Here is a 12,560-nt window from a genome sequence, read left to right as displayed (position 1 = left end):
GTTTAGAATTGAATTCTAATCTTATTTATCAAAATAATGCCGACAGCAACAGCAGCGATGGAATGAGGAACTCGAGTGTGGAGAAGCGGGTGATGGGCGCAGGGATGGCAGGGATGCTTAGTAACCGACATGGAGCCGGCGCCATCTGCAGCTCTCCCCGGACGTAAACAACCGGAACCTGGCAGGCACTTTCAACACCACTCCCCCGCCCCCGCCCAAGTCAAGGCCTCCTAGGACCCTATCCAGGACATGGCACGTCCCAACACCGCGTCCGACACGTCCAGATAGTCCGTTGCGCGTCGAGTATCCGTTGTGACGCGCTTCGCGTAGCGCGCGCAAATCCACCTCGCCATGGCTGACAACGACCCTGTTCCCGATTACCCTCTGTACAACTCGACGTTTTCCGCATATCGACTTTCGCCGCTGTACCATGGATCCAATCCGCTCCTTCACGGCCGCCAGCTGCGCGCGCACGCCCGACGACTGAAAGACTTGCTCCGCGGCGACACACTTCGCGGCGTCGATGTTCACTTTCTGGACGTGGGGGACAACCGCGGGACGTTGGAGGAGTGCTCGTGGGATCTGTTGGGAGACGAGGAGTCATGGAAAAGAGTACACCAAGAGAATGAGGGAGAGGAAGAGCCGGGAGAGTTTGATCAGGCGCCGGTTGTGCAGGTGCACGAAGCGAGAGGCATACACGTCCGGCTACAGTATCAAAAGGCCACACATTCTGCCCTGATATTGAGGGATCCGGAGACGCCGAGTCGATCAGACCTCTCAGATTTTACGTCTCTGCCGCTTCTCCTTGTGCGCATGCCTTCGGGAGTGCGCGACATCTTTCTCGACTTTCTTAGCACCACCTTCGACACCCGCATTGCGCCGCTCAATTTACAGTCCTCCTTCCTCTCCTCCACACTCGAAACCCTCTTCCAAGACCTCGATGCCGACCCCTCCATCGACTCTTTGGCCGACGTCCTTACCGGGCCTCTCCAGCTTCAACTCTCCTTCCCCAACATCTTCCACGCGGGCACACCCGCCCCGCTCCGCAGCATCGACCTTCGAATACCGCAGGACGACGTGCCGGAATTCCTCTCGCGGGGCACGCAGCTCGTGACCAGCGACGCATCAATCCTGCGCCCAAAACCGCAACCCACACACGACTCCCACGCTCAACATCCACCCGCACTCACAGGCCCCTTCACAGCCGCCCTCTCCGCCTACCTCTCCTCGCACCTCGCCCTCCCCCTGACGCACCCCGCCGTCCACATGTCCAAGCTCGTCGTCCCGCCCCTGCTCGCCCTCTCCGCGGACGCAAAGGTCAAACTCATCCAGCCAGCCACGGCCGGCGCGCGTGCGGCGCTGGCTGCGCTGTTCAAGTCGCTGGTTGCGTATGCGACGACTGCGCCGCTGGCGGATGGCGTCAGCACTGCTCCCCGTATCGTCATGCCGCTGCCACAGCGCCCGGCGAAGATGAGGAAGAAGGCGCCTGGTGTTGCCGCATCGGGAGACGCTGCGGCAGACGCGACGGCAGGGTTAGAGACAGGCAATGCGCGCCGCGGTGGTCGAAAAACGCAGCAAAAACCCCCAACCAAACGCCGCAACGACGTCAAAACCAACACGGCCACAGCAGGAGCAGCTCGGTCGAACGGAGCAAAGAAGCGGCGGGCGCCTGAATCCGATCCCGACGCTGCAGCCGACGCAAATGCCGAGAGCGCGGCCGAGCGTCTTCGTGATGATCGCGACGATGACGAACAAGGAAGCGCCGAGCCATCTCCGTCGCCCTCGTCCTCGTCGTCACAGCCAGCATCAGCATCAGCATCTGCTTCGCCCACGACGACGGCCAAGAAGCGTGCAAGGAGAGACGACGCGCCGCGAGAAGACGCAGAGCAAGAAGAAGACGCAGAAGAAGACGAAGATGAGTTGGCAGCCGAGGATGCGGCTGTTGTGCGGCGACAGAGCCAGCGGCAACCACCAGAGGGCGGCAGGGGAGCAGCGGCAGCGAAGAGGAAAAAGGTGCAGAGGCAGTTCAGCGTCCCAGCCGAACCGCCGCCGCCGTACGAGTTGCACGATCCGGCGAGGGCGGCGACGACTACAGGGACGGAGGCGGTGTGATGACGGGAAGAGGAGGATGTGGGAGTTGGACATGAGTGTTGGGGGCTTGGGAGAATTGTTGCTTGCTGTATACCCCGTGCAAAAAAGCAGAAGAAGAATGCAAAACTTTCCACGTTCATGAGACGTCTCTTTCATGTCTTTGGATTTGATATGCTTAGGTTGCCTCCCATCCATCCATCCATCCACCGTCTACTATGATACATCCCAATCACGCGCAACACCACACACATTTGATATATGAACAGCCGCTGAACCGAACAAACAACTCACCGTCATGCTGCCTCAAAAAACAAAAAGGGCCAATTTCTCTCTCTATTGCTCTTTTAAAAAGGCTCCCGGTTCCGCTTGCCAACAGTGAGAATCCAACAGACAACAGCTACAACAACGCTTTTTTCGTTTCTCCAACGGCTTCAATCGCTTAGAGCGCCTTGATGACGGCGTCGGCGTACTCTTCCGTCTTGGCCTTGCCGCCCAGGTCGCCGGTTATCGTCTGTGGTGAACTTGGTTAGCCTACGCCGCAACGGAGAGCGAGCTGGGGCAGTGATCGGCAAGGAGACACGTGGGGGCTGGTGCTGGCAGAGTCTGGGGGTGTGAAGCGTACCTTGCCCTCGCCGAGGACCTTGAAGATGGCGTTCTGGATCTTGTTGGCGTGCTCGTGCAGACCCATGTGCGTAAGCATCATGATGGAGGAGAGGAGCAGAGCGGTGGGGTTGGCGAGGCCCTTGCCGGCAATGTCGGGGGCGGAGCCGTGGACGGCCTCGAAGATGGAGCACTCGTCGCCAATGTTGCCGGAGGGCGTGAGGCCGAGACCGCCAATCAGACCGGCGCTCATGTCGGACAGAATGTCACCGTACAGGTTGGGCATGACGAGAACCTTGTCGTTGTAGGGGATGGGGTCCGTGACCATCTTCAGGCAGGTGTTGTCGAGCAGCTCGGCGTCGAACTCGATGTTGGGGAACTCCTTGGCGACCTCGCGGGCGGTGGAGAGGAAGAGACCGTCCGACATCTTCATGATGGTGGCCTTGTGGACGGCGCGAACCTTGTTGCGGCCGATGTCTTGGGCGTGCTGGAAGGCATAGCGGATGACGCGCTCGCAGGCCTCGCGGGTGATGAGCTTGATGCTCTGGACGACGCCGTCGACGACGACGTGCTCAATGCCCGAGTATTCACCCTCGGTGTTCTCACGGATCAGGACCGTGTCGACGTTGTCATAGGGCGTCTTGTAGCCGGCAATGGACTTGCAGGGACGGACGTTGGCGAACAGGTTAAAGGTACGGCGCAGAGTAAGGTTGAGCGAGACGTGACCCTTGCCGACGGGCGTCTGCAGACTTGTCAGATGGGGCTTTCTTCGCGACGGTGGGACAGCATGGTAATGCATACGGCGAGCGGGCCCTTGAGGGCGACGTAGTTCCTCGTGACGCTGTCAATCGACTCCTGGGGAATGGCAGTCTTGCCATCGACCAGCCTGGGGGTGACGTCGACCGACTCCCACTTGATGGGCACCTGTTGCTCATGTCAATTCTTGCGGCCCCGGACGAGAGGAAGGAATGCGGGCGCACGCACGTTGGCGGCCGAGTAGATGTCCTTGACCGACTGTGCAATCTCAGGGCCAATGCCGTCTCCCTCGATCAGAGTGACGGTGTACTTGCCGTCGTTACCCTTCTGGCCCTTGAACTTTGCGACCTTGTCCTCGGCGGCGGTTGCGTACGTCCTGAGGGCGGGAGTCCACCTCGGGGCGCGCTGGGCCTGGCGCAGGAATTGCCTGGTAGGCGCGGCGAAGGAACGGGTGGCCAGCATGATGCGAGAGACGTCGGACTAGGGCGAAGACCGGTGTATTAGGGCGTGGGGCGGAGGATAGGATGGATGGTGGAGGAGTGGGAGTTTGGCAAGAAAGAAGCAAGAAGCTTTCCCGGCCCGCCGTTCGCAGCCGAGCCCCAGGGCAGCGGCCACCTACCAAGCTCCCGCCGCCGTCCCTGTCACTACTACTGTCACCACTCCACCCTCGCTTTCAACCTCACCTCTACCTCGAATCTCCGCCCTGCCACGCCTTGCGCCCACCATGCCGGACTCGGAGCGCGCATTGCTCGAGCACTACAGCATCAAGACCCTCTACCCCTCCGAGTGGCCTGCCGAAAAGGACGACGACGACGACGACGACTCGGAGACTGAGAACACAAAGACGTCTGTGCCGGTTCGCAGACAGTCGCGATATTCCGTCCTCCAGCGCGCTAGCCTGCGCAGCAGTGTCCCGGGATCCGAAAAGACCAAGGAGGGCATAGACGCTCTCGTTCAAAAGGACGAGCCTGATCCGCTTGGCAATGCTCCCAGCGTGGTACAAGTGCTGCGTCAAAGAGGACTGCCTGTTGACGACGATCTCAAGCTGAGTCCGTAATCTTTTACCGCATTCTGGCTCTGCAGGGTCATCTAACAAATCGTAAACAGGAAATCGTTTCCTCTTGTCCTCAACCACATTCAACCCTGGCCTCTTCCTCTCCCAAGTCCACAGCACCGCGTCCACGGAATCCCTTCTGCAAGGATTGGACTTTTTGTCGCGATCTATTGAGAAGAAGTCTGCGTCCCTGAAGGTCCTGGTCGAATCCAACTTTGAACGCTTCGTTCGCGCCAAGGCTACCATTGATAATGTCTACAACGAAATGCGGGATCAGGGCCAGCAAGAGCAACAAAAGGCTCAGGCAAGAGGACATTCGCGTCAGTTCAGCAAGACGGGACAGTTCCGCCGCCAAAGCGTTCAACCAGTCCCGCAGACCACTGCCAGTGGTGGTGACAAGAGGAGGACCGCCTTGACAAAGGAAAGTGAGTACGGAGTACTCGGAATCAAGGCGCCGCTTTTGGAAGTAGCCGTCAAGGCTGAAGAGATTTGGGGTCCGGCTCTGGGAGGTCGCGAAAGGGGAGAAACACTCAAGGCAATTCTTGCATCTGTCGAACGACATCGGAGCTTGTTCGAGGTCGGGTCTTCGATTCAGGATTGCATCAAGAGAAACGACTTTGAGCTGCTCCCTGAAGAGTATGGCAAGGCCCGCAGATATGCACAAGAGGCGAAGAAGATTGTAGACAGCGCTCAGCAGAGCAGAGTCGCTTTGACGGACGCCGAGATTCACCAAATCATTTTGACAGCACGCATGTGGAGCGATGTCGAGGAACAGGTGGCGACCTTTAAGCGTGATGTTTGGAAGCGACTTGCCGGTACCCACTTTACAAAGCAGGAGCAGGCCGGAGAGGACAAACCGGAGCAGCACATGGAACTCATCAAAATCCTACTCGAGCTGGGCGTGGACGACAATCCCATCTGGGTCTGGCTGTGGAGTCGCTACGATTTCCTCAAAAGTAAAATCACGGCAACCTTTGAGCGGTCCAAGGTCGAGCTGGAAATCCTCCGCAGGCGTCTGGGCAATGGTGAGAAACCGACGCCTCGACAAATCGCCATCCACTTGCGATCGGCAGAGAATCTGGATCGTCCAGGCCATGGAGTCAAGATTGATTCCGCCAAAGTCATCGACTTTTGGGAATACGAATACCAGTCCCTTAGCGCGCTGCTATCTCCTCGGGGCGGAGTGCTGGGAGAAGTCGTTGAGTTTTGGGAGACGGCATCGTCCTTCATTGACGGCCGGGCACAATCCAAGCTGCCTGTTGGTATCGATTGCGAGAGCAAGAAGCACCATCGTTTGTCATCATCTGGAGTCATGGACCTGCAAAAAGGCGCCAAAGAGTTGGTCACTCTCCTGAGAGACGGAGTTGCCTCATTCTTCAATGATGCACCCATCCAGGATATTTCCATGCTCTACTCCCCCGTGCCGAGCACTCCTGCAACCCCGAGGACTCCAGCTGGAATGCCAATCACCCCCAGCTTTGAAAGCAGATTCAAGTTTGACTTGAGCCACCCACCGCCTTCGCCCACTAAGGGAGAGTTTTGGGAGAAATACGCCTTCTGGGCGCCCTATGCCAACTCTTTGAGTGGTGTCCATTATCTCGGCAAAGTGCTCCTACTAGTTGGTGCTGCGGCCAGCCACCTTGCAGCGCTACAGATCACTCGGGATAGTTCGCGCTCGGTCGATGAGCTCAAAATCTTTGTTGGAGGCGTCCGAGAGCGCTGTGTCCAGGCTGTTGCTGCCGCTTGGAACGACGATGCGGATCATGTCAAGTCTCTAGAAGACTGGACCCGCTGGACTGAGAACAAATATCTCACCAACATGCCATTCCGCTTCATGGCTCTTGAGAGCTCGCTACTTGCGAGCATGCAAAAGATTCTCTATCTTTCCGAAGCCATGACCAAGTCGGGCTCCAATGAGGTCGTCATTCCACCGTCAAGCAAGCTACTTTCTGTCGTGCGCAACCAGTTTGTGACGAGCATCTACAAGGTCCTCCAGGGCATGGTGGAGAACGTGGAAAGGCCTAGAAGTCTTGACAACACGGCATGGGAAGACGATGCCGACGACCTTACGCTTCCTCTGCGAGCTCTGACTACAAGGGACATGAATTCAAACAACCTAGATGCTACGGACAAGAATATTCGCATCCTGTTGACACTGTCTAATCTCCAGTCCCTCCGCACAGATCTCATCCCTCAGCTGGTCTCGCAGTACGAATTCCACTTTAGCGTCAAACTCACTGAAGAAGCAAACAAAGTCGACGATGCTCTGTCTCAGATCTACGCAAGACTCTTCCAATCCTACACCACGCCTATCAGCACCAAACTTGGCGCCCTTGTCCGCAAAGGCATCGCCTCCCCTGACTGGGAACCAAACTCGCCACTACCCACCGACGCGCGCACATATGTCTACGACGTCCTACTTGAGCTCGTTGTCGTTCACACGCAGGTCTCGACGACGGCAGCGCCGCTTACGAGCCAGATCCTCAAATACCTGCTCGAGCAGGTCAGCAAGCACCTAATCGAAAACTTCAAAGCCAGGCCCAAATACAGCTTGGCGGCCCTGATGCAAGCGACGCTGGACGTCGAATTCATGGCACAGACGCTGGGCAACTACACCACAGAAAAGGCCAGCGAGATACAGAGCGCCATCTACCTTGCCCTGGACGAACGCACCGACAACGATGCAAGAGTGAAGCTCCAGTCGGAGCTGGGTGAGTTGCGCGTCGTTTTGAAGAAGCTGCGCGAGTCGACCAAGAACGAGTTGTACGTATTCAGTTTGACGCCGTTTCCAAAGGGCTTTTGACTTACTTGATTTTTCTCGTAGTGCTTGTTTCAAGAGGCAGCGGACTCACACCAAGTCGGATCGTTCGTAGCCGTCGCCTGAATTCTGGTCCGCGTTGCTCGTCTTTGAATGCCATACTCGCGTCCTTTGCTCGTCCAGCGTTCAGCGTCTTGGACCTCGCCCCTCTCACGATCATCTCCGGGATTCTAGTATCGGTGAATCTAGCGGCCAGCAGGCGACCTCGGACTTCGACGCTTGTTCAAGCGCATCATCGCGACAAGACGGCGCTTGTGGGAACGGTCTTCGCAATACCGGCCGGAGATCATCTTCCCTACTTTTCGAAAACTTTTTCTCAAATCAATCTCTTTTGGCTTTGATCTTTGTGGCCCCGTGGTCAGGCCCATTGAAGCGTGGTGTTGGTGGCTTGTTGGGCTATGAGCATACATCTTCTTGCGTTTAGACGCTTTGTAATACAATAATAACAGTGAGTTGCACTTGTCAAGACTTGAGGCGACTGATGATTGCAATTGTTTCTTGTCGACCCTTGCCGCTCTGTACAAAGCCAAGGGGACGGGTAATATCCCACCGCCCTTACCTATTATCACAGGCAAAAACCACGACCAACCACTCCCTGAATTGGACAACTTACTCAGCCTTGTTATTGTAAAACTAGGAGTAAAAAGGGGAAGGACTGAACCAGTTGTTTGCGCCCCCTTATCAGGCCCTTTTCAGAAGACTACGACATATTTACAACCACCCCACAACTCTTTTGCCTGCAAACTTAATGAGTATTCTCTTGAATGCCTCTATGACTCTGAGGCAGTCGTCACAAGATGGTAAAAGGGGTGCGTGTGGTCAGATGTTGGGAAGGGGGTTGGGAAAACAATAGCCAGAAGGGGGCGGGAAATTATCCGTCGCAAAAGCAAAGCCAACCAACGTCAATCACCGCATCCGCTGCCCATCCAACCACACGCGCGGCATCCCATCGTGGGGATCCTTCTTTTCGTCCATGAAGCTGATCCCAGTCACAAGATTTTGATACGCCTTGCCGTCAAACTCGGCGGCCATCTTGGGCGCATCCGCCGCAACCGTGCTGAAACAAGGCACACTGTCCACGCTGCACACATGCGGGATGGGTTTGCCGCCCAAGCTATGCAGGAGCGCCGAGCACTCGTCCAGCTGTGCCTGAGCATTGGGCCCCGGCGGCACCGCGACGACAGCATCGTAGCCAAAGAAGTCGGGCTTCGGCGGGAGCAAGCGTCGCCGGATGGCCGCTTCGAACGCCTTCTTGAACATGGGAAAGTGCTTGGCGTAGTCCTCGACGGCAAAAATGGCGACGACTGCGCCTTTCAGCGAGAAGATGGTCATGAAGATGGCGCCCGTCTCGCACGCTTTTCGAGGGAGCACGAAGATCTCTTTGAGCTGCTGGTTGGCCTGGGCTGACAGGTCGTGCGTGAGGTCGGCGTCGTGGGTTTTGGTGTCGATGAGGTAGAGACCCGATTTCGTGAAGACAATGGACTTTTCGATTTTTTTGGCGGGCAGCTGTTGTGCGGGTGCCGGCGCGGGGGGTCGAGCACGCCGGAATCGTTGATGGCATCGAGCATCGAGTGGTCGTCGAAGATTTGTTGTTGAGGGCTGAGAGAGTCTTGTGCGCCGCTGGTTGTTGGAGTTCTGAACGCCATGACGGGGAAGTCTTCTAATGCGCCCGGAGCTGAGGCAGAGGTGCTGTTTTCCTGGTTGTGTGTGCTGGAGTCGACTGCTCCAGTGAAATTGAGATGGTCGTTCACTCTGTCTGCAAGCGATGGGGTTGAAGCGCGCTGCGGAGTGTGGGTACTGGAGTCTGCTGCTTCAGCGATGACGTCCGGCTCTGCCGTCACTATAATTGTTGGAATTACTGGAGAAATGCTGGGTTGCGCCTCTGTGCTCGGTACGTCTTGTCCAGTGGTGTCTGCAAGCGATGGGGTTGAAGTGCGCTGCGGAGTGTGGGTACTGGAGTCTGCTGGTTCAGCGATGTCGTCCGGCGCTTCCGTCACTATAATTGTTGGAACTACTGGAGAAATGCTGGGTTGCACCTTTATACTCGGTATGTCTTGTCTAGTGGTAGTAACCTGCCCTGCTGCGTTTGTATTCTCTGGGTCCGCACGAGGGATGTTGGGGGAAGAAGGCTGGTTCTTGTCGGCGTTGAGACTCAACAACAGCTTTTCTTTCTCCAACACTTGCTTGCGTCCTCGAGTCTGCCGTGGTTTGTCTTCTCTTGGCTGTTTCTGGATTCTTCGAGGTTTCTTACGCTCTCGATCATTGAACCCCTTAGGTGGATTGCTCAGGGTCTGATTCTCCTGGAATACAAACTGCGACTGCTCCTGGGATGGATGCGGCTGACTCTGCTGGGGCAAATTGTTCGCTGGATAAATACTTGGCTGCACCTGCTGGTATGCCTGTGGCTGACACTGTTGGGGCAAATTATTCGCCTGATGGGTACTGTGCTGCGACTGCTCCTGGCATGGCTGCGGCTGATACTGCTGGTGCAAAGGGTTCGCTGGATAGATGCTGTGATGCGACTGCTCCCGGTATGGCTGCGGTTGACACTGCCAGGGTGAAGCATTGACCGAATGGATGCTGTGATACGACTGCTCCCGGTATGGCTGCTGTGACTGACACTGCTGGGGCGAAGGGTCCGCTTCGGGGAGCACTGCCCTATGTTGACAATAGTTGAACCTTCTCGCCGCTTCTAGATTGTATGGCTCTAGAGGTTGGACCAGTCCACAGAACGTGCAAACAGGCCCTGGATAATACCGGTGATATCGAAATGCCATTTTTGAGATGAATGATGTTGAAAAGCGAAAAAAACCAAGTTGACAAAAGGCTTTGATATAGTATCACGCTATTCGGCTGACACTGTCCTAGTCAATATGGACGAGAGGATTACTGAGAGAGGGTCGGTCTTTAAGGCTTAAAGAAGCAAAACCTGATGTTCAGGGACCAGGTAGCGTTGTTGGGGGAAACACTGTTCCAGCACCGCCTACCATGGGAAGCAGCGACACGGTTCACAGATGCTGATATCAACGTCCACCCCATAATTTACCCGAAGTACAGATCGGATATCACATCTCATAGCGCCTCTAGATGCTTTGACAAGTCGAGAGCGAGCTGTTTTGCTTCAGTCTTTTCTGGCGACTTTGTCAATCACTTGTGGTGGTGTCTGGAGACGGTCGGCAGTCAAACCCCAACAACGCTAAGATTCGTCCCAGAACTTTCCTCTTCGCAAGTATCGGGTCGAATCATCAAGGGTGCATAGACAAAGGCTACCTGCCTCGTTGATTCCAGTGGTGAGGCAGGAAGTTGCCTCTCGCCAGAGTCATCTGCGATCTTCTGGAAACACCTCGACGGCACGGTACCACGAATCACTGCAAGCGCTCCAATCATTTCTCTCCAACATTGAACTAGTTCGAAGACCAGAAGAGACTAGACTTTTAGCCCCATCCACACAAAATCGGCATGTCTGAAATCTTGTGGTCGCATAGGAGCCCCAACAGTTGACAAGATATAACGCACCTTTGCGACCTTGTCTATCACGTACGACCATAGCAGGTAGAGAACTCGGAACCCCGTCCGCTCTTCCATAGATAAGCTACCTTGCGGCCGATTAGTAGTTGCGTGGGTGACCAGCAGCGAATCCCGGCTGTTGTACGTTTTGCTTTTTGTGGGTCTGGATGGGTGGACCGTGGTGTGGTTGCACGCGCGGACCCGCAGGTTTGGCCGACGACTCGCTACCAGAAAGACGACACCTCCAAGTCGCGGAACGTGGATGCTAGAGCTACCTAGAAAAGCTAGCCAGCCCAATGTTCTTTCGCAGCGTTGCGATACTCCTGTTGGGAACGATTGTCTGTGGATTGGGCAGAAGTTGATGTTCTTTTGCTGCTCTTCCGTATTCCCAAGCTAAAGACTCAAGCTCTGCTTCTCCAGGCTTCTCATGCAACAAAAGAAACAGAACATTGTACTGGAAGCAGACCCAGCTTGCCAGACAGCCTTCCATGCATGAGCAACAAACCAGATATCAAAAAACCTCAAAAAGACCAAAAATCCGCAACAAAGCACAGTGGCAGAACAGAACCACAGTCCCAACCCACCAACCAATCACCACCCACCCGCAACTCAAAAAAACTTCCCTTTCCATCCCCGCCACAACTCTATCTACACCTTCCGCACCAATCACGCACCGCTCTCCAAACCCAAACAGGCGAAATTGCAACTTCGCACGTAGCAATTTTTGGGACTGTCGTGTTTCCTCTTCCACGAAGAAAATCGACAGTCCCAGACCGGGACTCCTAGGACTGTTAGGAAGGACCGTCAGGACCGTTGACTGCGCCACTTCGACACCGCTGATGTTTGAAATCACTGGAATATGATCAAAGCACGATTTCGACAGTCCTGGTAGTAGTCCGAAGTCTTGTCAGGAGTCCTAAGCACGCGTGGTCTTGACAGTCCTCACCAGGACCGTCGTCCATGTCCACGCTGGAAGCAGAAACCGGACGGTCCCAAAACTCACTACGTGCGATGTTGCAAACCAGCCTGTTTAAGCTCGAGCAGCGCTAGATGGTTGGTCGGAGGCGTGCGAATAGGGTTGTGGCAGGACGGAAAAGGGAAGTTTTTGGGTTGCGGGCAGGGATGGCGCGGGTTGACGGTCCCATGTACGAAGTTGCAGACCTGCCAGGTGGAGGTGGTGGCGAGGACTGCGACTGAGATAGGACCGTCTGGATTCGACGGGGGAAGGCTTTTCAGAGCGAGTCGTGACAGTCCGGGACTGTCTATCTCGCGTGGTCTTGGCTGCAGTGGTTGACGGTCCGGGGCCATCGGGTTCAAGGGGGGCTCTTGGTGTTGTCGAGTACACATGCTGACGACAAGCATTCCGCCGCGTCCGCAAAGAAGATGATGATCTCGGATTCCCAACCATGCAGTCGGACAGTCCTTGTTGGTCAAAAGACGTTGATTCGTCAAGCGGCGTCCGTTTTCTACACTTGTAGCGCGCGCCTATACACGCCATCACATCAACCGCGCAACACTCCCATCAAGCATCTGCGCACTTACACGAACAACCCACCATCAAATAAAAGCCAAGCATCCAAACGCCAGCAGCCGGCCGTCGGTCAAAAAGATGCAGCACGGCCAGAAGCAATAAAAGAAGTAACCAGACGAAACGAGAAGGGGGCAAGAATGAAGCGGAAGAAGGTCATTCAGCCACCTTGATAAAACGCCAGCCATGCCTGCCTGCTACCTACG

At 55.8% G+C, this 12,560-nt stretch overlaps 6 protein-coding genes across 6 annotated transcripts; 5 read left to right on the top strand and 1 right to left on the bottom strand.

The window, feature by feature from the left end:
• The first annotated feature begins 193 nt into the window (after positions 1-193).
• On the top strand, positions 194-2,166 carry BKA78DRAFT_319710 (kinetochore complex Sim4 subunit Fta1-domain-containing protein). The gene has a single exon (XM_066888883.1). It carries the CDS (start codon positions 352-354, stop codon positions 2,110-2,112), a length of 1,761 nt encoding a protein of 586 aa, XP_066741620.1. The 5' UTR covers positions 194-351; the 3' UTR covers positions 2,113-2,166.
• BKA78DRAFT_319707 (isocitrate dehydrogenase subunit 2 mitochondrial precursor) lies at positions 2,167-4,028 on the bottom strand. Its single transcript, XM_066888882.1, has 4 exons — positions 3,676-4,028; positions 3,493-3,615; positions 2,714-3,433; positions 2,167-2,602 (listed from the first exon to the last, which is right to left on the bottom strand). Exons 1-4 carry the CDS (start codon positions 3,907-3,909, stop codon positions 2,531-2,533), a joined length of 1,149 nt encoding a protein of 382 aa, XP_066741618.1. The 5' UTR covers positions 3,910-4,028; the 3' UTR covers positions 2,167-2,530.
• On the top strand, positions 2,210-2,575 carry BKA78DRAFT_171483 (uncharacterized protein). The gene has a single exon (XM_066883251.1). It carries the CDS (start codon positions 2,307-2,309, stop codon positions 2,532-2,534), a length of 228 nt encoding a protein of 75 aa, XP_066741619.1. The 5' UTR covers positions 2,210-2,306; the 3' UTR covers positions 2,535-2,575.
• Positions 4,029-4,111: 83 nt separating the features above from the next.
• BKA78DRAFT_171468 (exocyst complex component Sec5-domain-containing protein) lies at positions 4,112-7,439 on the top strand. Its single transcript, XM_066883250.1, has 3 exons — positions 4,112-4,496; positions 4,555-7,264; positions 7,326-7,439. Exons 1-3 carry the CDS (start codon positions 4,172-4,174, stop codon positions 7,372-7,374), a joined length of 3,084 nt encoding a protein of 1,027 aa, XP_066741617.1. The 5' UTR covers positions 4,112-4,171; the 3' UTR covers positions 7,375-7,439.
• Positions 7,440-7,719: 280 nt separating this feature from the next.
• On the top strand, positions 7,720-8,404 carry BKA78DRAFT_319704 (uncharacterized protein). The gene has a single exon (XM_066888881.1). The coding sequence runs from the start codon at positions 8,117-8,119 to the stop codon at positions 8,294-8,296; it is 180 nt and encodes a 59-aa protein (XP_066741616.1). The 5' UTR covers positions 7,720-8,116; the 3' UTR covers positions 8,297-8,404.
• Positions 8,405-11,075: 2,671 nt separating this feature from the next.
• BKA78DRAFT_319703 (uncharacterized protein) lies at positions 11,076-12,138 on the top strand. The gene has a single exon (XM_066888880.1). The coding sequence runs from the start codon at positions 11,315-11,317 to the stop codon at positions 11,687-11,689; it is 375 nt and encodes a 124-aa protein (XP_066741615.1). The 5' UTR covers positions 11,076-11,314; the 3' UTR covers positions 11,690-12,138.
• The last annotated feature ends 422 nt before the right edge of the window (positions 12,139-12,560 follow it).

The sequence above is a fragment of the Phyllosticta capitalensis genome, assembly GCF_038381095.1.
Source record: "Phyllosticta capitalensis strain CBS 128856 chromosome Unknown BKA78scaffold_8, whole genome shotgun sequence".
NCBI classification, from domain to species: Eukaryota; Fungi; Ascomycota; class Dothideomycetes; order Botryosphaeriales; family Phyllostictaceae; genus Phyllosticta; species Phyllosticta capitalensis.
The sequence above is the reverse complement of the archived record's forward strand: the minus strand, read 5'-3'. Positions and strand labels throughout refer to the sequence as shown.

Coding starts and splice junctions, on each gene's coding strand:
- BKA78DRAFT_319710 (XM_066888883.1), top strand. CDS start 352: ATGGCTGACAACGACCCTGTTCCCGATTACCCTCTGTACAACTCGACG.
- BKA78DRAFT_171483 (XM_066883251.1), top strand. CDS start 2,307: ATGATACATCCCAATCACGCGCAACACCACACACATTTGATATATGAA.
- BKA78DRAFT_319707 (XM_066888882.1), bottom strand. CDS start 3,909: ATGCTGGCCACCCGTTCCTTCGCCGCGCCTACCAGGCAATTCCTGCGC. Junction 3,616..3,675: donor ACATCTACTCGGCCGCCAAC/GTGCGTGCGCCC, acceptor CATGAGCAACAG/GTGCCCATCAAGTGGGAGTC. Junction 2,603..2,713: donor AGGTCCTCGGCGAGGGCAAG/GTACGCTTCACA, acceptor AGTTCACCACAG/ACGATAACCGGCGACCTGGG.
- BKA78DRAFT_171468 (XM_066883250.1), top strand. CDS start 4,172: ATGCCGGACTCGGAGCGCGCATTGCTCGAGCACTACAGCATCAAGACC. Junction 4,497..4,554: donor TGACGACGATCTCAAGCTGA/GTCCGTAATCTT, acceptor AATCGTAAACAG/GAAATCGTTTCCTCTTGTCC. Junction 7,265..7,325: donor GAGTCGACCAAGAACGAGTT/GTACGTATTCAG, acceptor TTTTTCTCGTAG/TGCTTGTTTCAAGAGGCAGC.
- BKA78DRAFT_319704 (XM_066888881.1), top strand. CDS start 8,117: ATGGTAAAAGGGGTGCGTGTGGTCAGATGTTGGGAAGGGGGTTGGGAA.
- BKA78DRAFT_319703 (XM_066888880.1), top strand. CDS start 11,315: ATGCATGAGCAACAAACCAGATATCAAAAAACCTCAAAAAGACCAAAA.